This window comes from Saccostrea cucullata, unplaced genomic scaffold (assembly GCF_032062105.1).
Source record: "Saccostrea cucullata isolate Sc308-1 unplaced genomic scaffold, CSIRO_AGI_Scuc_v1 ctg84, whole genome shotgun sequence".
NCBI classification, from domain to species: domain Eukaryota; kingdom Metazoa; phylum Mollusca; class Bivalvia; order Ostreida; family Ostreidae; genus Saccostrea; species Saccostrea cuccullata.
This window is the reverse complement of record NW_026938747.1, coordinates 207,551-232,458: the sequence shown is the minus strand read 5'-3', so window position 1 is coordinate 232,458 and position 24,908 is coordinate 207,551. Positions and strand designations below refer to the sequence as shown.

Below are 24,908 nucleotides of genomic sequence, written 5' to 3'. Positions count from 1 at the left end.
TAAACTTTACTTTGAGCATTTGCAATGAAATATAGCACAACCCCCTATGATTTAAAGATGATTCCATTTGATTTGAGGTCTTCAGGTCAAAGGCCAAAGTCAGAAATTTATATACAGCAAAAATAATAGTTTCTACAGGACATAAATATTTGCTCCAATGTGAAAAAGAAATAGTCATATGTTTGACTTCCAAATTAACACATCATTTTGTGAGATAAACTGAGCAAGAAAACTTTGTCCATTCTGCGTATGTGAAAATAAAATGGTCAGATTTGGTAACAATTTTTACAACTCAGATATGACAATTATAAGCACCATTGAATATTTGCTGGAAGTTGAGCTGATTGTTGATAACTGAAATCCCAAATTTTCTTTTATAATAATTTTATTACATCAATAACATTTTATACATTTAGCATAGAACACAATGGTCAATATCATGTGAATGTCTTGCCAATAATCTTCAGTTTATATCATTTTTATACAGAGATCACAACCCTGAAACATTTGATTATTTTATAAAGTGGGTCAGAATCAGAGAAAGGCCATATTGCCCTATAGCAGTTATACAGGGCAACAAAAATGTTCCATTGCAAAGTAAAATGATTATCAAATGATTTTAAAAATGAAAAAGCAAGAATTTCTAAAAAAAAAAAAAAAAAAAAAAAAGATTTTAAGTAGATAAAACTAATTGTTTACCAAAATTTTATTATGTATCTTAAATTTAACCAAAAATGTGCTGCATAATTAAATGCAAATAAATAAAATAAAATTTGTAAAGCTATGGAACATTAATTGATAACAAACCAGTATATATAACAAAACTTAATTCAACAAGACTGTACACAATGCAATATTCAGTGTTGGAAAATTGAGCGATGATACATAATATATAAATTAAACAGTTTATTTACAATTGCTTAAAATAATATTATATTAAAATAAGTATCCACACAAATGTATTGCTTACTGAATACTGTGTAGTCCAGTTATTAAACCACTATTATATTTAACTTACAATTATCTTTCAGATAATGCCCTGTCATTAAAGAGTTGTACGATAGTTAAATTATGAGACTCCATGAAAAATAGACCTAGTAAGGGACTTAACAAGGACATTCAACGGAGATTTTGGGAAGTGAACAAAAATAAAATTCTAGGCAGGTTTAAATGTAAAAACACTGTACAATACATGTAATTAATACTACATGTAGTAGCTAATTGATAACAACTGGCTTGAAGTTTACAGTGGGAAAAAAGGGTGGTCCATAGTAGGTAAAAGAAATCAGATCAACTGTGAATTAAGGTAACCTAAAATATGTATACAATCCAATGTAGAAGTTTTACCTTTGACCTTGCTTACATTACATGGACATGCTTACATGATGACATCTTAAGTTTGTTACGCGAGTTCACCTTCTAAGAATGGCTAACTCTGTAGTGAGTAACAGCCCTAATTTCAATAAAAAAACAAAACAGCAACTTAAAACAGAGCTGTTTTGTAAAAGGACACAGAGTCACAGATACCAGTATACAAAGTTACAATGATACAAAGTTTGTCAATCACCTCTATATATGTTCTCTTTCAGCTGCCTTTCATGCTTTTTTGCCATAAAATATAGTACAATAGTCAGTACATTATATGTTATTATAATTAAAGCTTTAACTAACTGTAATATTCATTGCAATCAGCTCCTCTTTTTTTTCCGAATTGCTTTCTGCATTCCGTAAAATGAAAATACAGAGAAACAGCTTAAATCATATACAATGTTACAATATATCTAACACATACATTTTAAACAGAAAATTAAATTGACTGAGAAAAAATCGGAACTGATAGGATTTCTTATATACACTGTGTCAGACAAGGAAAAAAGGGTACTTTGTAGAAAATATGCCTGGATATATAAAATATTTCAAAAATCTACAGCATATATTTTGTTTTTAAAAATATTGCACAAGCAAGATATTCAAATAAATTAGAATATAACTAAACAAAACATATTTAGATGAAAATAAAGTTCACTCAAATGAAAAGATTTTATATTTTAAAAACAAGAATACCTCACTCTCCAAGTAAGAACCTGTAAACTAAAATTAACAGATAGCAAGAGTAGCGTTATTCTGTAAGACTTCCCTTTCTTCATTTCGTTGTAGAAACTACAAAGCCCACTTTGGATTACCAGTAAAGCTGTCTCCTTTGAGATTTCATCACTCCAGCTTACCCTTCATCAGTCCATCTCGTCATAGCGAGGTCTTTTTGAGTCCGATTCCCCATCATTTTCTGGGTCATCCAGGATCCCCAGCCCCGTGGAGCTCCCCAGCCCCGATAGAATGTTCAGAGGGACGTTCATTTTGGTGTCCTCTGACTGGGCCAGCGGTTTATTACCTGCCCCCTTCTCTATATCGGCTAGTGCCAGGTCGAAGGCCTGAACCACTCGTCTGGCGTTATCACAAGTAAAGCACATTGGAGGAAGTAATGTCATAACATTCTTATCCGGGCCTTCATTGGCAATGATGATCTTCTGCTCCTTCAACCTAAAACAAATACCAATGGATCAAATATATATCCAGACTGCATGTCTTTAACAGTAATGCCTTCATTAAAATCAATATCCTTCTTATTCACTACAGCACTATATTTATGCATAAATAAAAAGACCCAAGGACCTTGGAGGTAGTCTTAGAATAGCAACTTTCAATGGGAAAAAGTTATTCATAAAAATTTTTTCTACGAAATATTTCAATGTTCAAAATCTATAAATGTTTTATCGTAATCATTTTTTAACTCCTGATAATGTACAGAACATTAGATTTACTTGTAGGCGAGTATCTCTGCGCCTTCTTTGGATGGCTTCTTGCTCTCTTTGTCCGTCACGATCTCAATCCCTATCACCATTCCTGTACCCCGTATGTCCCCTAACATTGGGTGGTTCGGGGCAATGGCCCTCATCCCATCCATCAGACACTTCCCCACATTCCTGGCACTAGACATCAGTTTCTCATTGTGTATCACATCTAACACAGCCATTCCTACTGCACAGGCCACGGGGTTTCCTCCAAACTATACATTATATCAGAAAATATTGTCAGCCATTTTCCTGACTTGTAATGTGTTAAACTGCACTTATGTTGACAGTTCATTTATCTTTTAAAATTTTAAATAAACTTATTGTTAAGTCTTTCTCAAAGTATATGGTGAAAAAAAAAATTATGAAACAAACTATTTTCCACAAACAACATAAAAAAAAAATTATCATTTTCATGGTACTTTTATATTGTACATACTGTGCTGTTGAATTCCCCAATGCTATCTGCGATTTCCTTTGTTGTCACCACCATTGCCATTGGGTGACCATTTCCTAGTGGTTTACCAACTGTTAAAATGTCAGGCACTACATCTAATAAAGGAAAAAAAATCCCCAAACTGTAAAAATTGAAAAATTTCTTTATTTTCGTGTAATTATGCGAGACAAGGTGCTCGCGAAAATATGATTCTCGTGTATATTAGTATTCCTATGGGTTATATAAAGCAATCACCACAATTCATGAAAATTTTTTCTCGCTCATAAAGAGGCAACGACTATCTCGCGAAAATAAGGTATCGCGAAAATTTAGTGATCTACAGTGTGATAAAGCTTTTTAAAAAACTTTTTACCACCTCTTAGAAAAAATTTAGGAACCAGCAATACTGAATTAGTATCACTGATAAATTACAACACTCAACAAGGACCATGTTCTTACATGTAATCTTGTAACAAAATTTATTACAAGAATGTTCAGTTGATTTATAAAATAACAACCAATGCTATGTATAAATTGTACTACCATGCATCTGGAATGACCAGAAGGATTCTCCACATCTTCCCAATCCAACCTGGATTTCATCAGCGATACAAATACCCCCACTGCTCCTCACAAAACTGAAAAGGTCAAATAAGTCTTTATACAAATAAGTCTTTATACTTTACTTAATATTTCATACAATATATGGAATAAAAAGATAGGTAACCAACATTATATAAACAATGTTTAAGTAATGTGTACTTATACTTTTGAAATTTAATGTTTAATGGTAGAAATAAAATTTTAAAAATTTAATGGTTACATAGCTCACCTCAACAAATGTACCCTCAACCAAAGCTGAGGGTATAGCACAAGTTCCCCCGACTTTGTTGAGGTGAGCTGATAAACAGACGACTCATATCACAAAAAAATCTTTTTTATATGTGAATCCTACATTTTCATAATATTAAATTTACATCTGAAATTGTCTTGCAGATATATTAGATTTGTTCATTTATCATGTTTAACTTTAAGGGCATTCCAACAAACACTTCTAATCAGACTAATGGTGGAATGTGCAACAATTACTTAGCTAATAGATATTCATCTCATAAAAATCAAAGTTGGTTTACGGTCAGATAACTCTGTAAGACTGTGATGGTGACAATCATTTAAACAATACGGTCTACTGAAAATTCTTTTTTACCCTGACAATCTGATACATAGAAATACTACAACTAAACAAATCATACTCTTTTTATGTCTTTAGAAAGATTCCCATTATCTGATTCTCTATTATAAATGCTAAAAATTATGGGGAATTTTCAAATTTCCATACATATTTGAATATTTTTCTTGGAAAACTACATTTTTTGCAGATTGATGCATGTATATTTCTCCAACATTCTATAAATACTTAAATGTAAGACTAAGATTCCCAACTTCCCTCTTTAGTTGAATTCAAATTGCAGTCATAGAATCCTAAAATGAAGCTTTGATGTAGCATTTATGAATTAGAAAAACAATTTTTTCTTTTACAAGGTATGATTAAGCATCATCTGTGGTAACACTAAATCATCCCTAAACACTGGTCTTAGCCTGAGTAGCACAAAATTAGATCAGTGATCCATTCTACTATATTTTGGAAGCAGAAATTCATTTAGGTTAAATTTTTATGTAGAATGCATAGGGCTGGGTATTGGCCCGAGATTTCGTATTGCGATATATTGCGATATTTTTAACTGTATTGCGATATGTATTGCAATATTTTCAATGTAATAAAAATGGCATTTTCTTACTATATTTACTTAATTAACATGCAGAATGTACATAACTATGATAAGTAACCAACACGAAAAAAAATATCTTGTTGATTTCATTTAAGTTATGCTCTGAAATGTTCCCATAAAACAACTTCTGACTTACTGTTTAGCTTAATAACACACTTTCATAAGTCCATTTTTATATTTAATGACAAAATTCCTTAATCTAAAAATATTGCCAATATATCGATATTACAAAATCGTATTGCGATACGATATTTTTTGTCATTGTATTGCAATATATTGAAATATCGATATTATTGCCCAGCCCTAAGAATGCAGATATGTAATTTTTATGACTCTTATGACAAGCTTCAAAACAGATCTAATGCAGTTCTTAAATAGAATCAGCATAACTTAAGATCATATGCAGCATTCTGTGCATGCACCTGCAAAAACATCTGCTGATGCTCAGTTGTGTTCAGTTTGAATACTGTGATGCACTACGGATAGTTCTTGATGCTAAATGAACAAGAATCATTGGAGCATTAATATACCTACATGTCAAACACAGCATCATAAATTGTGTCAGACTAGGCACCCAAAGATTCAACATATTAATAACATGTACAAGTTTAGTCTGAATACTTTTACTGACCAGGTTACACATGCCAAAATGTTGCACTTAAGCCAAAGAGCCTTATGTGCTCAAGGCATAATAAGGTCTATAGTAAGCCAAGGAGCCTTACGTGCTCAAGGCACAAAAAGGACTATAATAAGCCAAGGAGCCTCATGTTTTCAAGGCACAAAGAGGAATATAGTTAGCCAAGGAGCATTATGTGCTCAAGGCACAAAGAGGAATATAGTAAGCCAAGGAGCATTATGTGCTCAAGGCACAAAGGGGAATATAGTTAGCCAAGGAGCATTATGTGCTCAAGGCACAAAGAGGAATATAGTAAACTAAAGAACATCAGTTCAGAGAGAGTATCCAAATCAGACAATTTTTTTTTTAAAAAGTGTACATAAGCCTATGGATCTATGAAATACCGTAGGTGATCGAGCAAAAAAAAAAAACCCAATGGACAATTGAAAAGAAGGCTAATGTGTACATCTTTACCAGGAAAAAATAACAGAAGAAAATTTCTTTTGCATTGAACTAAATGTACTCATATTTGACTTTAATTAATGGCAGGAACATGTTATATGAAAGAGATTGCAATATTCTGTTGAAATACGTGATTTTAAAAAATGACAATCCCAGCATTATTCTAAAAATTATTAATTTTACATTAATTTAACAGGTGTGTGACTAAGAAAGTTTTTAATATAAATAATAATCATACAGATGTATGAATGGTAAAGTTTTTAATATTTATATTAATTACACAAGTATATAATTGGTAAAGTTTTAAACTATATTTTGATATACATTTACATGTATAGCCATGCAATCTTCCAGGAGGAATGATTTTAAGAGGAGAAAGGCTGCTCCACAAGACCATTATACAATAGACCTAAAGGCAATTCTCAATCTCGTTTATTTATATCTTTGGTCATAGAGAAGTTATTACAGTGATAAACTAGTGCTTCATTTATACTAAATATTTATCTTATTTGTTTGTTTGTTATTAATGTTTAAACAATGAAATGCTTTCTTTGGTTGTTAGTACAGATATTAATGCTGCACCTGTTGCAGAAAAAATATGTAACCTGCGTTATCAAGTACAGTGTGTAATTGAAATTTTCTTCAGCAATAGCTGGGACATTAATTCCCATACTAATAACCAAACGACACATTTTATTGTTCATATTAATATCATTATAAATAATCATTTAAAGTAGGTTTAAAAAGGTTTTCTTAAGAAATAAAGGAGAAAATATTCAGTAGATGTAAATATAGCTAGCATTAATGAAGGTGCTTAAATGTTAATCCTGACAATATAGTACACATACAGAAATCAAACTACCACAAGTAATAAAGTATGCGGTCAATATTGATAATATGCCCTTACATCCAGTGTTACCACAAATCATTATAATAATCATGTGAATCATGGCAATTTAAACATGAATACTTGAAGCATCCACACAACTTCTGTCCAAATCATGCAATTGCAATCCAAAATCTATATAATTATATATACATGTACACATATCTCAAAAAGTTCTAAACAACAAACACACATACACACAGTGGGAAAATTCCTCTTGCAGCTGACTAGCAGGGTAGACATTATATATTCTGTAAATGACACATATACACATGTATACATCTGTATGCATAGAAACATTATACAAGAAATGGGCAAGTAAATAGGTTGAACTTTGTACATGTACTTACTTTAGTGTAGTCAATAGTCATTCATAGCAAGAAACTATTAAACAAGATCTTGAATTTGTTTTATCAGTTTTTTTTTTTGTGAGAAATATTTTTTTGGTGATTGTATCAAGAATTTCTGAATATAAATCCAGTGAAAATAAGTACACATTTCAGTAATACTTGTAGAACGTGTTACTTAGTATGTTGGTTTTGGAACATTAGTACATGTATGTCAGTAAAATGGACTAAGTCAATACTGCTGACAATATCATAGGCCCTATATACAGCTACTTCAAAACCAAAAAGCCATACAAATAACAGCCAATCTTTACACCATAAAGGAATATCACAACAGGAGGACAATCTATTTAAATTAATCAGACTGAATATACTTAATAAATATTTAATGCTCTTTAATGTAAATATTTTTGAAGGAATACAATGACGCAGAATAACCATCATTCTTGAAATCAACTTCCTCTCCATATATGAAATTTAATCAAACCTTTACAATATCAAGAATAATGTACAAGTATATGTATTACATTTGGCAGACTAATGTATTCTATTTAGCATCTTTCATTGAACATGTATGTCGCAAAATGTCTTGTATTAACATGTATATACATGTATATAATTATATCCACTTAGTATTGTAGATCACTGTATACATGTACTTTTGCTACATGTTATTTATGTGAGAAAGCTTTTTGTTATTTATAAGCAAAAAATCTTCAACAACTAATATTGCGATAAATAAACCTTAATATTACTTAAAAATGCAAAAGAAAATTTCGGGAGGGAGAAAATAGACTTGCTTAATTATGCAAAAAAATATTTCATGAAAAAAAAGTGATTTACCGGTACTTTAACTTTAATCTACACTTTCTTGTTCAAAAATCAATTTCTGCTAAATATCATACATGCTAAACATAATACATTTACAGTTTACTGGTCAAGAAGTCTAATTTTTTGTAGGGTATATGACTTATACATATGTCACTACATGTATACACATGTAGGTAACCGCTTCAGCTATAAAACATCATAAAAACTGCAATTCAATGTTTTTTACATGTCCTACAGTGCACTTAATTCCATGAAATGAGTGTTTTTTTGTAAAGACTTTGAGGGAAGCCAATTGATTTGTGAAGAGATGTGTACAACTATAAGTAGTTAGGGTACATCACAATCTACAGACTGACCTGTACACCAACTTTAAGTAGTTCCTCGGTGGGTTTATCACCCCACATATACTCATCAACGGTTCACTGAGAAAGCCTGCAATCTGTAATCATAACCAGAACAGTTAGGACCGCGTTACCTTCACTGCTCCATATCCACCTCTGCCCCTGTGACCTCAACTTATTTATCCATTCCAAAGATTTCAAATCCACATCAAACAGAAATGCTATTTCAGGAGGCATTCCAAAACTTTTAACTTTGAAATTTAAATGCAATGAATGTTTTTTGTTTTAAATTGTGGGAATAACATTTTGACTGGTCTAGAAATCATAGGAATGGATAAGAAGTGCTTACTAGGACTTGCTACACATGGGTACATGCATTAGCTACACCCTAAACTGCATACCTGTAAACCAATTTCAAGTATTTGTTTGGATACATAATCACCCCTCCACTTGTCATCAAAGGCTCAGACATAAAGGCTGCTACCTGAAAACACATCACAGTTACTGCATCATGTACACTACACAATAAAGTCTATTGGCTGGGATTATAGGTGCCCCTAACAGGCACCCATCCAGAAGTGTAACCAATCCCCAACAGATTCATACAAAAATCTATCTGATCTTGCCTTTGTCCAATGGTAGCATTCCAAAAGGAATATGCTTGATGCGGTATCAGAAGTCTTACTTGCAGATATTTCTCTCACTCAAATAAGAGTTGGTTAATGGTAATGCATACATTATTACATATCTCCCTGAATATCATGATCAGCCTGAGACAATAATAACAATCCTGAGACTTTTGCCACTCGGGTTCATACAGAGTATGATACGGAAAAAGGTAAGTTGTAGCAATTTGAACCAAAATTTTATTCTCAGAAGCAGACTTTATGCTAAAGAACATGTATTTTTTTTTTCTAGATGTTGACTTGAGTACAGTGGAGCCTCATTTATCCGGACGCTTTGGTTCCTAGTCAATTTGTCCGGATATGTGAAGCATCCGGATATCTGAATTATCAGTTAAATAAGACAAAATAATGTTTAAAATTTCCGTTCTAATGAAAAATCGTCCGGATACTGAAGCATCCGGATATCTGGTGTCCGGATATCTGAAGGTCCACTGTAATATGATGCACTTGAAGATTATTTTCAGTTATAATAATTATTACATGTACTTATGAAATCTTGTTTCTGTAACTGTATACAAAATATACACAACACAACTTCTAACATATATTTTGCTGCTTGCAACATTTTTTGTTACATATATGACAAAAGTAGGCACTGTGATTAAGAACATTTACATTGGCTGAAATATGAATCAAATTTTAAATTTGTCTCTAATAAGATTTTAAGAAATATATAATTTACTGCTTCTTGGAATTTTTTTTTACATTATCAACAGACAGAATTTAAAGCAATTAGCTGCATATGCCATTACATACTACATGTACAAATATAAAAACACATTCCATATCATAAACTTACATTTCTGCCCTTCTCTTTGGCTTTTTTGATGGCTGTGTGAACTTGCTGTGCATACTTCAAGCTTGGATTGGCATCATCTTTATGTTTCCCTCTATACATATCAGGACAATCCACCTATAAAATGTCGATACAACTTACATATCAGGACAATCCACCTACAGAATGTCAGTACAACTTACAAGTCAGGACAATCCACCTACAGAATGTCAGTACAACTTACATATCAGGACAATCCACCTACAGAATGTCAGTACAACTTACATATCAGGACAATCCACCTACAGAATGTCAGTACAACTTACATGTCAGGACAATCCACCTACAGAATGTCGGTACAACTTACATGTCAGGACAATCCACCTACAGAATGTCGGTACAACTTACATGTCAGGACAATCCACCTACAGAATGTCAGTACAACTTACATGTCAGGACAATCCACCTACAGAATGTCGGTACAACTTACATATCAGGACAATCCACCTAAAGAATGTCAGTACAACTTACATATCAGGACAATCCACCTACAGAATGTCAGTACAACTTACAAGTCAGGACAATCCACCTACAGAATGTCAGTACAACTTACATATCAGGAAAATCCACCTACAGAATGTCGGTACAACTTAGATATCAGGAAAATCCACATACAGAATGTCGATACAACTTACATATCAGGACAATCCACATTTCCAGGTGATTTTTATTTAAAATATGAAAATATACTGTAAACCAACTTTTATTCGCGAGGACATTATTTCGCCATTTACCAGGGAGAAGCTAGTTGGCGACGATTAATTTTTGCGATCAAGCCTTTTTGTATCTGTTGTTAATAGACATATACACTTTTACAACCGGTTCGCGGCGAGAATATTCGCAGTAGCGAAAATTTCTCGCATGCGATTAAAAGTTGGTTTACAGTAGTTTAATTATGTTGACCTCAACTGAGATACAATATACCTTAAAGCATGAGCAGTAGCCATGTTATTACTTCAAAACTCAAGTACCAGTGTTAATGAAAAGTACTGTAGGAATGGATTCCTCCAATTCTACCCTATAGTAGGATTTTCCCTGGGAGAAAATCAGTCTTTTATGCCCCCTACATTACCTGGTTGCCCCCTACATTATCAACCAGGTAGCCCCCCTTTTAACGTTACAGATAGGTAGCAATCAAGTTAACAGAGTATTTAACATAACAAACATTTACCAGTAAGTGGAAAGTGTGACGGAAGGAAAGACATGACAAATCACTACATGTTCCATAAAAGTTCTCGACAAGGCATTAAAAATATCTGTTTTCCTGAAAGTCAATTAGCTAGAAGAAAAACAGTTATAAAACTTCATTACATGTATTGACTTTACTGCTTGGATTGCCTGATTACGAATCCACACAGTCCTTGACTTATCTGTACTCACCACATGGACCCATTCTTTCTTAGTTTGGCCGACCTTTTTCCACTTAGACGGACTTAGGTCTAACAGACTTCCTATGTTACCATGGTAAGCACTAAAATATGACATGCAATATTTAATTAATCAGTCACAGAAAATGAACATTATTGGTTTCTCATAAATCAATTGACACATTTCATTGTCTTTATGTAATGATCAGAGTCTTGAGAGATGTTGTACCTTTTTTTTTTTTTGCAAATTAAAGAAGCACACAAGATAACTGTCTGTTCCTCTGATTTTTAAAACTGTTTTACAATTTGAAATATAATTCTTAACAGTGTCAATTACATGAAAATAATTGCTTTTAATTACACAACTCTTTTTGATAAAAGTGTATACATTCAATGTCTTTAATTAATCTAGCTTCAGAATGCCATAGTGTTTAACTTTGCTTACTGATCAAGTACAATGAAATCTTCATTCTTTGTATAAGACCTGGCTAGCCGAAGGGCAAGGTCATTGGCTTCAGATCTGGAAATAAAAATTCAAATATGAGTGACATAGAAATCCATGTTCTTTTTTTCCATCATAAAAGACTGGATGAGTAGACACTGTGTGTTTGAAAGTGCATGTTTGGTATGCATGATGGATTCTGAAGCAATAAATGTGACATTCATGTATTATTAGATAACAGTATAGCATCATGCTGAAGTATTACATGTGAAAAAGATGTCTCTGACTAAAAAAAAAAAAATTTTGTCTGCAACAATAAACAGTTTAAGGTATTGTATATCTTGTCTTACACTGATATTTAAACTAAAAGCACTCCTTCCTGCAGGACTTAATCCTAGCCTAGATTCCAACCTTAACACACAAGGTCTTTAGAGACCCATTTAAAAGTGACAGAGATTTACAGTAAAGAGGACATATATTTTATCTGCAAATTGCAGTGGTTAATGTCTAGGATTTAAACTTGAGAAAATACTAGTGCAATCATTTAGATGTACTTGTTATTTTTGTCACATCTTAAATATCAGCTAGGTCACAGACTGCATCAGTATTCAAGCTCATTTCTGGTTGAAAAGTTCACAGTTACCAGTTACACAATAGTTATTCCCAAGAAAAATGTTATCTACATCTAAACAATCTTTAAACTTTAACTGTTGACCAGCAGTCTATCATTCACTCACTTTATTGTATTCATAAAAATAAACTGTTAAATTGCTACGGCACATGATCTTCATACCCGATATATGTCAAAAACTGTTTAATTATCACAGATGAAAGTGCATATAAGAAAATAAAGTCAATTAAATTTTGATAAAATTATTAGTGTTTTTTTTTCCATTCTAAATGGTTGATGTGCATCTCCTACTATAAAGTTATGAATTACAGGCTGAAATATGAAATTCAAATAATGATACAGCCTAATAAACAACAAGCCACTAAAATAAATTATTATGTTTTTTCTTAGACAGTAAAACCAAACCTTGGTCATTTGAGTTGATATCTAAATAAAGATATTTCAAATTAATTCAATAAGTGAACGAAATTAATTTTGAAAACAAAGTCTACCAAACAAGACCTATTTTAGATCTAATTTGAGAGATGCTAACAGAATAAGAGGCCATGCAGTAAATTCCTCTCTCTACCTGAGATGCATTAACTGGTTAGGCTTGAGGACACTAGGACTAATTGTTAACCCGTCCAGTTATGAGGGACTATCTATTCAACTAAAGTAGGTTTTATGATACACACTAAATCAAATGCGTAGTCTTTGTTATTTTACCCTGAGTTCAGGAAGAAGCAAACACAGAGCTGATCCGGGAGGGTCTCGATGATTCGCTTGGCGTATTCCACCATTTTGTCATCCAGGAATCCCGCGCTGGTGACCAGCTTCCCCATCTGTTCCTGTCCCGCGTGGACGACATGGGGATGACAGTGACCAACTGAAACAAGACAGAGAGGACATAGGGTTAAGATTGTGTGGTCACATTCTCCCAACTGTCTGGCTAAAAATGATCCGCTTCAGAACCCTTTTTTTAACCTCCAGAAAAAAATAATTTTTAATGAATTCCAGAAATTACATTTTGAAAAATTTGCACTGATGTAGAAATTTTCTGGAGTAAAAAATTCCTGTATATCTATTAGGGATGGGTATCGCCAAAAATTTCGTATCGCGATATATCACGATTTTTTCCCACAATATCACGATAATATCATGAAATTTTTAAAAGCAGTTTTTTCAATGATTTTATATGAAAAGTCATTATTTTTCTAAAGAATATGCTAGAAAAACAAAATTTTACTTTCTTGAAATTTATAATTATGTATATAAAATCAATTATGTTTCGAAGGTAAGATGTCGTTCTTTTCACTTTTTACAACATTTTTTTTTTTACACTTTCTGTAATTGTAATTTGAAAGATTGAACAAATAAATGAATAATTTCTGGACTTTATAATATGTATCAAAAGACCGGTATTTAGGTCTCTGTATCACAATACGTATCACGCAACAAAAAATCGCGATATACCAGTATACCGATAAAATCGCACATCCCTAATATCTATTAACCCAAATTTTTCATTCCAAGTCAGGATTGGGCAAGCAAACATATTTTTAGAGTTGGTTTGATCATTCAATAAGAGCACCAACAAATCAAAATTTGCATTGCTTAAGAATTTTAACAAATTCAGTACATCCATTTTAAGATTTAGCCATTATAATTTATATACTCACCATGAGATACATTGCTTATACAGTCTAAGTATTCACAGCCATTGTCGTCATATAAATATTGCTTTGATGCTCGAACAATCTTCAAGGGAGATACTTCAAAATGTAGCTTGCATGCTCGCCTAGTAAAGGAAAAATATACCATATTACATTTGAAATCTGATGTTGATCAATACAAATGCCTACAAAGACACCCTTTAAACTTTGACAAACCTTCGACTACCTGGTAAGAAGTAAAAATACAGTTGATGCCAAGTATTTTTTTTATCTGTCTAAATATGTGTACAGTTATGACGGAAATTTGAAAATTTTTAAAAGGATATATATTCATTAGAACGGTGTAGATAAACCTGGTAAAATTTTGCTACTTTGAAGGCACAAGGCATACATTTTTTAATCAAAATCAATCAGAAGAATGGAGAATCCTTTTATGTATTGATCTGTAACACTACTGTTCAAATTTATTTATCTCATACACACATTTATGACATATATAAACCTTTTTTTTTTTACAATTCAAATAAAGATACTGTGAGCAATGAGCTCACTAAATGATACCCCCACCTCCAATATGAATATAATGACATAATGAGAGTGTCCATGTTTTGTTGTGGAAAATCCAAAATATGTGTCGGATCAAAAAGTAAAAAAGGAGGTATGTAATAAAGATTCTGTGAAAGTTTTATCAAATTTCATGACGTGGTATGAGAGGAGTTGCAGATAAGAGCTGGGTACCCCAAAGCGTAACAGACGGACGGGTGGACATACCGATTACTATATACCCTCCTGCTTTTCAAGCGGGGGGTATAAAAATAACTATCCAGGTAATCATAGAGCATGTTACCAAATCTGAGTATAAACTTTTTTATAATTTAAGTAAATTAATATTACATATATATATTGATCTTTCAAAATCTAGATTACTATTTTACTAATTTGTTCTTTTTGAACAAAAGTAATAATTCAAGTCACAAATTAAGACATGAGTTTTCCCAATACAAAGTCCCTTAACAGATAAAAACCCTCCATTGCAACAGACAAATGGAATTCAGTATTTTTAAATTCAATTTACTCAGGCAGTGGAATCAATTTTAAAAGCTACATTATATCCTTGCAACAGGATTTTTTATTTACCAGCTAGTTCTCTTTAGAATATCAATACCATCTTCCAGGAAATAAGTTACAGCTAGGTTTTTTTTTTTTACTGTGTTATACATGTACAAACTGTACTTCAATAAATTCAACATCTTTCAATCAAAGAATAGTAAAAAACTCTTAGTCTACTGTAAAACATAAGATTCAGGTTATGTTTTTTTTTTCCTGATTTTTCTTCTCTTCTCTCAGTGTGTGTAATATAAGGTGACTATCATGTTATTCCTTGACGTGTTTGTAATTTAAAAGTGCAGAAAATCATGTTGCACTTTTGACACTTACATAATTATGATGAACAAAATCCTATTCATATGTCAAAAACATTGTAATTATTCTAGATGTTTGTTATCCACCTGCACCTTTTTTTTTTTTTTTTTTTTGCATACAGATAACTGAATTTTCCTGTTTTATGCAATTGCTGACAGTGATATATTACAGCCCCTGATACACAGTAATTCTCATTTTTCTGCTTGGTCATCATTCTTTCAACTTCAAGAGTTCAGGCTTATAGCAAGCATGCTTACAATGAACTGATGCTCAAAGTGAAGTGATTTTTATTTCCCTTGACTTTGAAATATATTAAATTAAACAATGAAGATATAACGAATTATGTTTCTTATTCCATGCGAGTAATATTCGTGAGTTTTGCAATATACTTTATAATGCGATTATTAATCGCCGTGAACCAATTATTTTGCATAGTAATTGTACAGAATGTTTCCTCAGTCCCCAAAATTGATTGCCGCGGATTGATTACAAACCGATGAATCACGAATAAAAGATGACGTGAATAATGGTTGGTTTACAGTATTTTATGCTTGTGTGTCATGTAAAAATGATGTAAACTATTTGTTGCATATTAGCCCCTATCACACTGTCATGATTTATCGCTTTGATTTTCTTCAAATTAAAATCAAGGTTTATTTGGGAAGTAGTTATACTAATAGGATATATCTTCTTTTTTCATGTTTAATCCCTTCAAAAACTCGATGATTGTTTTAAGTATGTTAAAACAATCATGAACAAAGCACAATTTTAAACTGCACATGTATATAAATTCATAAGTGTATATGGTTTGTAACTTTGACACTAGATTAGAAAAGTTTCCAGTAATAATTTTTTTAACCATTTAGTATACTGTATAAGTGGAAATTTTAACGAGATGCAAATTTAGCCATTTATCCCTAAAAATTGGTATTCTATTTTTAGCGAGATGTAATTTTAACTATTTTAAAATACTCATTAAAGAAGATATTACAAATAAATTAAAATAATTTTTTAGCGACACTCAATTTTAGCGAACTCAGCACCCTCACTAATAATGCCAAAAATAAATCCTCGCTAAAACTTCTACTTATATGGTATAATAATAACACAAGGTATCCAACTCCACATTACACGAGTACCCACCTCCCTGGAATCCAACTCTGAGATTTACACTAGCTTTCAAAAGAATTGCATTGGTAAACTTGTTATTACCATTACCATTGTCTTTTCACAATAATTTATATACACAACCATATATGGCATGCTTGTCTAGATTTTCCTTTATCTCGGTTTAACTGTGAGTGTCAAAACTCATAACTAGTAATCTCAGTTTATATACCATACAAACCATGTACTTTGTCGAATATAGATTGAAGACATACTGTTCTAGCAGCAAAAAATACCACCTGCTCAGGAGAAGTCGCAGGACTGAGCTGGCATATAACAACAGTTTTCAACTTTAAATAACACCTGGATAATCGTAGTATAAATCATGACATGGTTTTTACAGATTTCGAATTTGAATTTTACGTTTATATAACGATAGTAACCTATTTATTGTTTCCATAGAATTAGAAAACTTCAACAACATTTACATCTAATAATCAATATTATGACAGGTATATACATTTGACATTTAATCTGATGCAATTAAGAATTTTGCAATTAAGAAATTTTGTCATCAACTTTGCTAAAGTAAATCAACAATCCAATGACTAATTTTCTTATTTTATTTTTATAAATATTTATTGCTGTTTGTTTAATGGTGTGTAATCTTTTTTTCCAGACAAATCCTTACGCGTAATGTGTTCCAGGGAGTTTAAAGACACATTCATCTGTACATTACAAGAAATACAACTGCATATCTATCAACTGTGCATAAAAATGTATCATTTTAAGTCTTAATTTATTTTTTAAATCTATCCTTGGATTATGAAAAAGAATCTTACAACACTCACGATACACATACTGTTTGTTCTGCACTCATTCACCTTTGACTAACCCCCCCCCCCCCCAAAAAAAAATACTACTGACATTAATGCATTTTTACTACATTTAAGAAAAAAAATCTGCTGATTATCTACCCCTAATTTATTTTTATCTTTATCTTTATCTTTTTATCTGCTTAATACATCTTTTTTTTTTACTATACATACATGAAACACACTGATAAAAACTAGCTGATACTCAAACAATCCTGGTAATAGAGAAACTACAACTGCCTCAAACAACATGAAATTACCCAGATTATATATACACATACAACATACTATTCCACCGGTTGAAAATGCCATTTTTGGGGCAAAATAATGAAGAAAATTCAATACACAATAAATGCACAGCCTTAAAGACAAGAGAAAACATGGTCATCATACCTGACATCGATTTTAACATCTTCAGAATGCAGCCGTGCCATTTCTACTCAACTGTGATATTACGCATTTCCAAAAGTGGAAAACCTAATTAATTTAATGTTGTTTTGCTCTACAAACAAATGTGAGAACTGCTTTAAAACAATCCCAATTCCAATCAGGTTTTGCTCAGCTACAGGTAAACTGTTGTGTCTTTTTTTTTTCCTTTCCTGACACATAATAATTTACAAGGTCACCGAGTCCCATTTTTGTGTTTTAGGCTCTTATGATTTGCATACTACGTTATTGGGACAACATGTTGAAGTCTGTCCCAGCTTTCACCATCTGCCATGATCAATTGGGTGGCAGGTGAAATATTGCAATGATTGCATGGTGTGGGATTCACAGTACAAGTTACTGAAGAAAAAAAGAGGGAGTGACTCAGACGTACTGGCTAAATTATCCTTGTTTGATGACTGCTCTGACTCCATCTTTTATGGAATACAACTCTTCTTTTGATATGTCAATCGTGTGTCCTGCCCTAACCATTTGTTTTTCATCTGGAAGTACTGTAAGTTAATTGTACAAGTACTATTAGAATTCCTGTCCATGTCATTGGGTTTCTTTGTATTTTAATGTTGGTAAATTTTCCTGGGTTCTTAATGTTGATATATTTTTTTTAACCATTTTACTGTCATGGACAGACTAATTCTTAGTTTCTTCACATTTAGTTTCTATTTTTTTTTTAATATTGTCTTAGATCTTCTCCTGCAGATGCTTTAAGTTCCTTAGAGTGCATTTTAATTCCTCCTTAAAATCAATAAAACTCTTTTATCTTATCAATTTTTCTTCTCTTTTTATTTTTTTTATCACCTTACTTCCTTTAGGGCTGTCACGGGTACCTGAAATGACCCGGAACTGTGGAACAATTAATTCGGGTCGAGTTCCGTTCTGTTTTTCCGGTACCCGGTTCGGTTCCAATTTGTACAACAGAGTAGGATTTACCATAAAAATGATGTCTAAAATTAAATGATAGGTTCTTTAGTATATTACCATTAAAAATGGGAATAATATGATTTGAATCATTTGGTTCAATTATTTTTCCAGTTAGGAAACTTATTTAAACCAGTCATTATGTTTCTGTTTCTTCAATCTAATTAAAATTAGATGTTCAAATCCACTACCGCTTCTAATTTAATTAGATTGCCAATCATTGCTGTTTCTTAGATTTAAAAAAAAAAAAAATTTTGTTTAATATAATTTGATTAAATCATGAGTTTTTATTCTATTATAAACCCGAACCAAAAAACCCAAACTGAACCTAAAAAATTAAGAACCGACCTGAGCTAACTGAGCTAACTTCCTTAGTTAGAATTCAGAAATTTTCTATGCCTCCTTTGTGACAGGATACTGTGAAACTGTCAATAATTGAGGTTCATAGTCTTTTACCTATCAAATTTTACTTCTTGCTAACTATCTGGCTAGAATACCATGTCCGCTTCTTATAGCTATCAATATATGCAAGTGTGTGAAAATGATTCTGGTAGACAGTCTCAATCTTGATTTTCTTTTCTTTGTTCATTGAATTTTTCCTTTGTAACAATAAAAATAATATTGTTGAATTCACGCCATCAGAATTTGAAGCTTTTAAGAATGCCTGCATGGTCAGCAAAATGACGTAGATATAACTTTTTTTTTATTAATCCTACATAGACACCAATTTAACAGGTGTACATGATTATCCTTGAGTTGATGTCTCGGACAATAAAAAAATACATTTGAGGGAGGAAAGGTTTTTTTATAAGTTTATATGATTGCATGTACTTTCATTATCTGTAAAAAAAAAAAAACAATATCGACATTCTATACATTATGACAGTGTCTCTTGTGATAGAGAGAAATTGAGACTGGTCTACAGCATGATAAAAAATTATTCACACATTATCAGATGTCATGTATCACCCATTTTTAAACCTACATATCAGCTTTAGTCTTAGCAAAGTAGAAACTGACACCTCTACATCAATTTCCTACTTTTCCATTTTGTATCAATTTTCTTTTTGTCTATTACTGATAGATAGTCAATATTTTTTGTAAAAAATTCACACCTTTAAACTCCATCAAGTGTCAGACAACTCACTGAACAACTTAAAGAAGGGTATAATCACCAAAATCTAATCTAATCTGACATTTCATCCTGATCATAGAGAAACAACTCAAGGCTGAAAACAACTCAACTGTTTGGTGTCACTTTTACCGAATAATCGTATAAAATGAAAACTTAAGAAAAATTAAACAGCTAACATTTTTTTTTATAATTTTGTTGCATAGCATCACTTATTTATGACTTAGGTTTAAGAGTACCATTTTTGGTTTTAATTCATTCTTGTTTTGGGTATCAACAACGAATTTTATATTGCTATTTTATGCGATATTTTAGATGTACTGCAGTATGTATTATGAGGTGGTCCGACCGGTTCAATCACCATATTAAAGCTAAATTATACAGTAAAACTCGTTTAGTAAGAATACGGATATTGCAATTCAGGGATATAGTGAAGTTACCTTGGATCCCCAGCTATATAAATTTAACGAATTCCTTATACAGATATAATGAATTATGGATATAGCGAAGTAATTTCACAGGTCCCGGCGACTTCGTTATAACCGAGTTTTACTGCAGCTCAGTTGGTGTAGACTTAAAGCACCTGATTAGGGGATTTGAATCACGGTCCTGTCTACAGCATTCTTCCCCTCTCCCTTTATATTGGTGCCATGCCATGCTGTAAGATTACAAGTGACAGGTGAAAGACCTGCCAAGTTGTTACAGTTAGTTTTAAATTCTCTCAATTCTAACACTTTAATGGGTTTTTTTGGGGTTTTTTTAAAGAGGGAAACAGATTCATCATTGCTTTATGCTTCGTTTTTAGCTCACCTGAGCCGAAGGCTCAAGTGAGCTTTTCTGATCACATTTTGTCCGTCGTCCGTCCGTCCGTCTGTCTGTCCGTCCGTCTGTCCGTCTGTCTGTCTGTCCGTCTGTAAACTTTTCACATTTTCGACTTCTTCTCAAGAACCACTGAGCCAATTTTGACCAAACTTGGTACAAAGCATCCTTGGGTGAAGGGGAATTTAAATTGTTAAAATGAAGGGACATATCCCCTCGCAAGGGGAGATATTCAAGAAAAGACAAAAATAGGGTTGGGTCATTAAAAAATCTTCTTCTCAAGAACCACTGGGCCAGTAAAGCTGAAACTTATGTGGAAGCATCCTGGGGTAGTGTAGATTCTAAATTGTTCAAATCATGACCCCCGGGGGAAGGGCGGGGCCACAATGGGAAATCAAAGTTTTACATAGAAATATATAGGAAAAATCTTTGAAAATCTTCTTCTCAAGAACCACTGGGCCAGAAAAGCTGAAACTTATGTGGAAGCATCCTGGTATAGTGTAGATTCTAAATTGTTTACATCATGACCCCCAGGGGAAGGGCGGGGCAACAATGGGGAATCAAAGTTTTACATAGAAATATATAGGAAAAATCTTTGAAAATCTTCTTCTCAAGAACCACTGGGCCAGAAAAGCTGAAACTTATGGGGAAGCATCCTGGTATAGTGTAGATTCTAAATTGTTCACATCATGACCCCCGGGGGAAGGGCGGGGCCACAATGGGGAATCAAAGTTTTACATAGATATATATAGGAAAAATCTTTAAAAATCTTCTTCTCAAGAACCACTGGGCCAGAAAAGCTGAAACTTATGTGGAAGCATTCTGGAATAATGTAGATTCTAAATTGTTCAAATAATGACCCCCGGGGGAAGGGCGGGGCCACAATGGGGAATCAAAGTTTAACATAGATATATATAGGAAAAATCTTTGAAAATCTTCTTCTCAAGAACCACTGGGCCAGAAAAGCTGAAACTTATGTGGAAGCATCCTGGTATAATGTAGATTCTAAATTGTTCAAATAATGACCCCCGGGGGAAGGGCGGGGCCACAATGGGGAATCAAAGTTTTATATTGAATATATAGGAAAAATCTTTGAAAATCTTGTTCTCAAGAACCACTGGGCCTTAAAAAGTGAAGCTTATGTGGAAGCATAGTGTAAATTCTAAATAGTAGGAATCATGACCCCCGGGGGAAGGGCAGGGCCATTATAGGGAATCAAAGTTTTACATAGAAATATATAGGAAAAATCTTTGAAAATCTTCTTCTCAGGAACCACTGGGCCAAAAAAGCTGAAACATATGTGCCCATGGAAGGATCATGGGGAAGTGTAGATTTCAAATTGTCTAAATTATGATCAGGGGGGTAGGGTGGGGATGCATTATGTATAACAAGGGGGAAATCTGGTAAAGAACAGAATGGTCAAAGCTTCTCAGGTGAGCGATGTGGCCCATGGGCCTCTTGTACTTAATCTAGTCAAAGAATTTGAGTGCAAAATGGTTTGAAGAAATCAATTTAATTGATCTGACTGTTAAAAATTATTTTACAAACTATCAGTCTACAGAAATATGTTTTTAACTAATTATACAGAGGAGCATGTTTATACCTTATGCAAAACCCAGCTGAATGACGATCCGTACTGAAAAAAGAACCGAACCGAAAAAAGAGATTTTGTACTGTGTATCAAATTGAGGAAAAATACTGCGGTGAATCGATACCAAGGTGAACCGTTTCACTACTATTAGTACAGACAAAAAATTTTGGTCTGATGTCTCTCTAAGAGAGAACTAAAATTTTTCTTCTCTATGAATCTCACTAAGATTCTTGCCACATTTGATGCAGCAAAACAGAAATTATAGGCACTCCACAGTGAATATCTTTATAAAATATATCATTATTAGAATAGAACCGTTTATGGCATCCTATCTCATCTGATAGATTTTTATTTACAAAATTAAGCTCAAGAGTAGCTTTTGAGCAGAAATCAGATGTCTTAATATTTTTGTTTGACTTACTTGTAAGTAATTTGAGTCATAAACATTATTTGCTGCCTTAAATTTCCGTGGACCCTTATTATTAAGTTAATGAATGAATTAATGCCAGACGTTTCATAACAAAAATGACCGGAAGTGGACGCATACTGACAGAGTCGGTCAAAGTGACAGCAAGAGCAAACAGACTCTGACACTATGTCACTTCCGACTTTAACGTCATATTATACCTGAACTTTTATTATGAGGCATAGTTATACCAGTTATACCAAGCTTAATTCATTTCACTGACAAACTGGGGGAAACACTTCAGAACAGTTTACTTACCCGACAAAGTTTTTTCTCATCTGCCAAGTTTTCCTGTATGTCAGTGGTTTTTCCGGCATTGCGTTTTAATCCTTATCATCCGACAGAATTTAGACATATGACCAGAGCGGTAGTATGGCCATCGTATCTACGGTCTCGATCGATGTTGTTGACACTAGGCGAGTGTGAAGTCAGTGAACTTACATTCCGTGTGAACTCTGAGACAACCAGTTTATCTAATGAAATGGGAACCGGTTTAATATTGATAAATCGTTCATATTTCATTCGATTGTAATTTTGAACAAAAAATATAAATAGCCTAATTTTTAAAAAAATCGTCCTAAACTAAAAGCAAAAACGTTGATCATGTCAATGAAATATTTCAAATTATCAATTTTTTTATGTTAGGACTTATAAAACATTTTTCTCAAACTTGGATCAAAGACCGGGGGGGGGGGGGGGGATCTTTTGACTCGGATTACTCTGCCATACATTGTCGACTACGATTGTTGTCTGTTTTCACTATTATATGATGGTCAATAATCTTATACTCTTTTTTATGCTTTTATGTTAGTAGTATTTTTCGAAAAAAAAAAAGAGCGAAAATCCTTTAAAAGTTTAAATTATGATAAAGCTCATAATCAAGATTTTTTGGTAGCAAAATATTCATGTATTATGCAATAGATTTATGAATAACGTTGCCCATATTCTTTAAATGGTTGGTGCTAGAGCTTCCTATTTCTCATGATTGTGTATTCTTTCTTAACGTACTTTAACACATTTGGCCAACTTTTTCAATACCAATTTCTTTCAAAACCAAACTGATTATTTGCTCCAAATTTCTACAATACCCTTATTTCAGAATACAGTTGCAACAAGTCGGGGGAGGGGCAATGAGCCTTTCAATGAACATTTTCAATAGTAAACATGTCTTGAAAAAAAGGCCCCCCCCCCCCGTTGCTACGTGCCTGACATGTGTGTTACATGCTTTTTCTAAGGGAACAAGAACACATTTACCAACAATTTAACCTTTGGACCTTTGAGTTTCTTCTACTCAAGAAAATCTTTTACCTTAACTTTTATATACGATTCTTGGAATCATGAAGCTAACCTTGACCCTGAAACACGACCTACTTTTGAAAATAACCTTTACCCTGCCTCCACTTTTTTTAAACTCAATTTTGTGTAAAATAATGCGAAATATTAAGAACAGTTTTAAAACTGTCTATGATTTTCAAATTCTACCTTTCTGTAACAATCCCTATAAATATTTAATCATTTGAAACTTTGATAAAATTTAATAAAATAATACCTGGGATTAAACTCATTCTTGTCTTTAGTTGCTATTTTTAAAAAAAAAAATCAGTATTTTTTTCTGTCAGTAGAATAATGTAAATCAAGAACTATCCTTATTAACTACATATCAACGAAAAGTAGTTCGCATTTTTTTTTCTCAATAGTCCATTTCATGACGTCATGAATTGCGAAAAATCTTGAAAATTTCTTTAAAATTGAGAAAAAAGCTATTTCTGAATATTTTTCATAGTCCCCAACTTCTGATCTACATTTAAAATGTTTAATTATATAATGAAAGAACTTTTCCAGAAGATTCTGAATCCAGAAAAAAATATTCAGTGGATGTAAATATTAAAGTTTGGGAATAGAAACAAGTCAAAAGGTCAAAGATCTGGCAAATATTGTTAATGTGAAAAACATTAACTTTCTG

The 24,908-nt window shown here is 32.6% G+C and overlaps 1 protein-coding gene across 3 annotated transcripts; it reads right to left on the bottom strand.

The window, feature by feature from the left end:
* Nucleotides 1-701: 701 nt before the first annotated feature.
* Nucleotides 702-23,414, bottom strand: LOC134251181 (5-phosphohydroxy-L-lysine phospho-lyase-like). Of its 3 annotated transcripts, none has more exons than XM_062733561.1 (11): nt 23,204-23,414; nt 14,178-14,296; nt 13,225-13,384; nt 11,892-11,966; nt 11,460-11,550; nt 10,044-10,157; nt 8,574-8,656; nt 3,829-3,923; nt 3,289-3,401; nt 2,820-3,064; nt 702-2,538 (listed from the first exon to the last, which is right to left on the bottom strand). In XM_062733561.1, exons 1-11 carry the CDS (start codon nt 23,260-23,262, stop codon nt 2,232-2,234), a joined length of 1,461 nt encoding a protein of 486 aa, XP_062589545.1. In that variant the 5' UTR covers nt 23,263-23,414; the 3' UTR covers nt 702-2,231. The 3 variants fall into 3 exon arrangements, with proteins under 3 accessions (XP_062589545.1, XP_062589546.1, XP_062589543.1); XM_062733562.1 differs by lacking the exons at nt 8,574-8,656; nt 23,204-23,414 and adding exons at nt 8,960-9,042; nt 17,969-18,097; XM_062733559.1 differs by lacking the exon at nt 8,574-8,656 and adding an exon at nt 8,960-9,042 and having other exon boundaries at nt 703-2,538.
* Between the last annotated feature and the right edge of the window lie 1,494 nt (nt 23,415-24,908).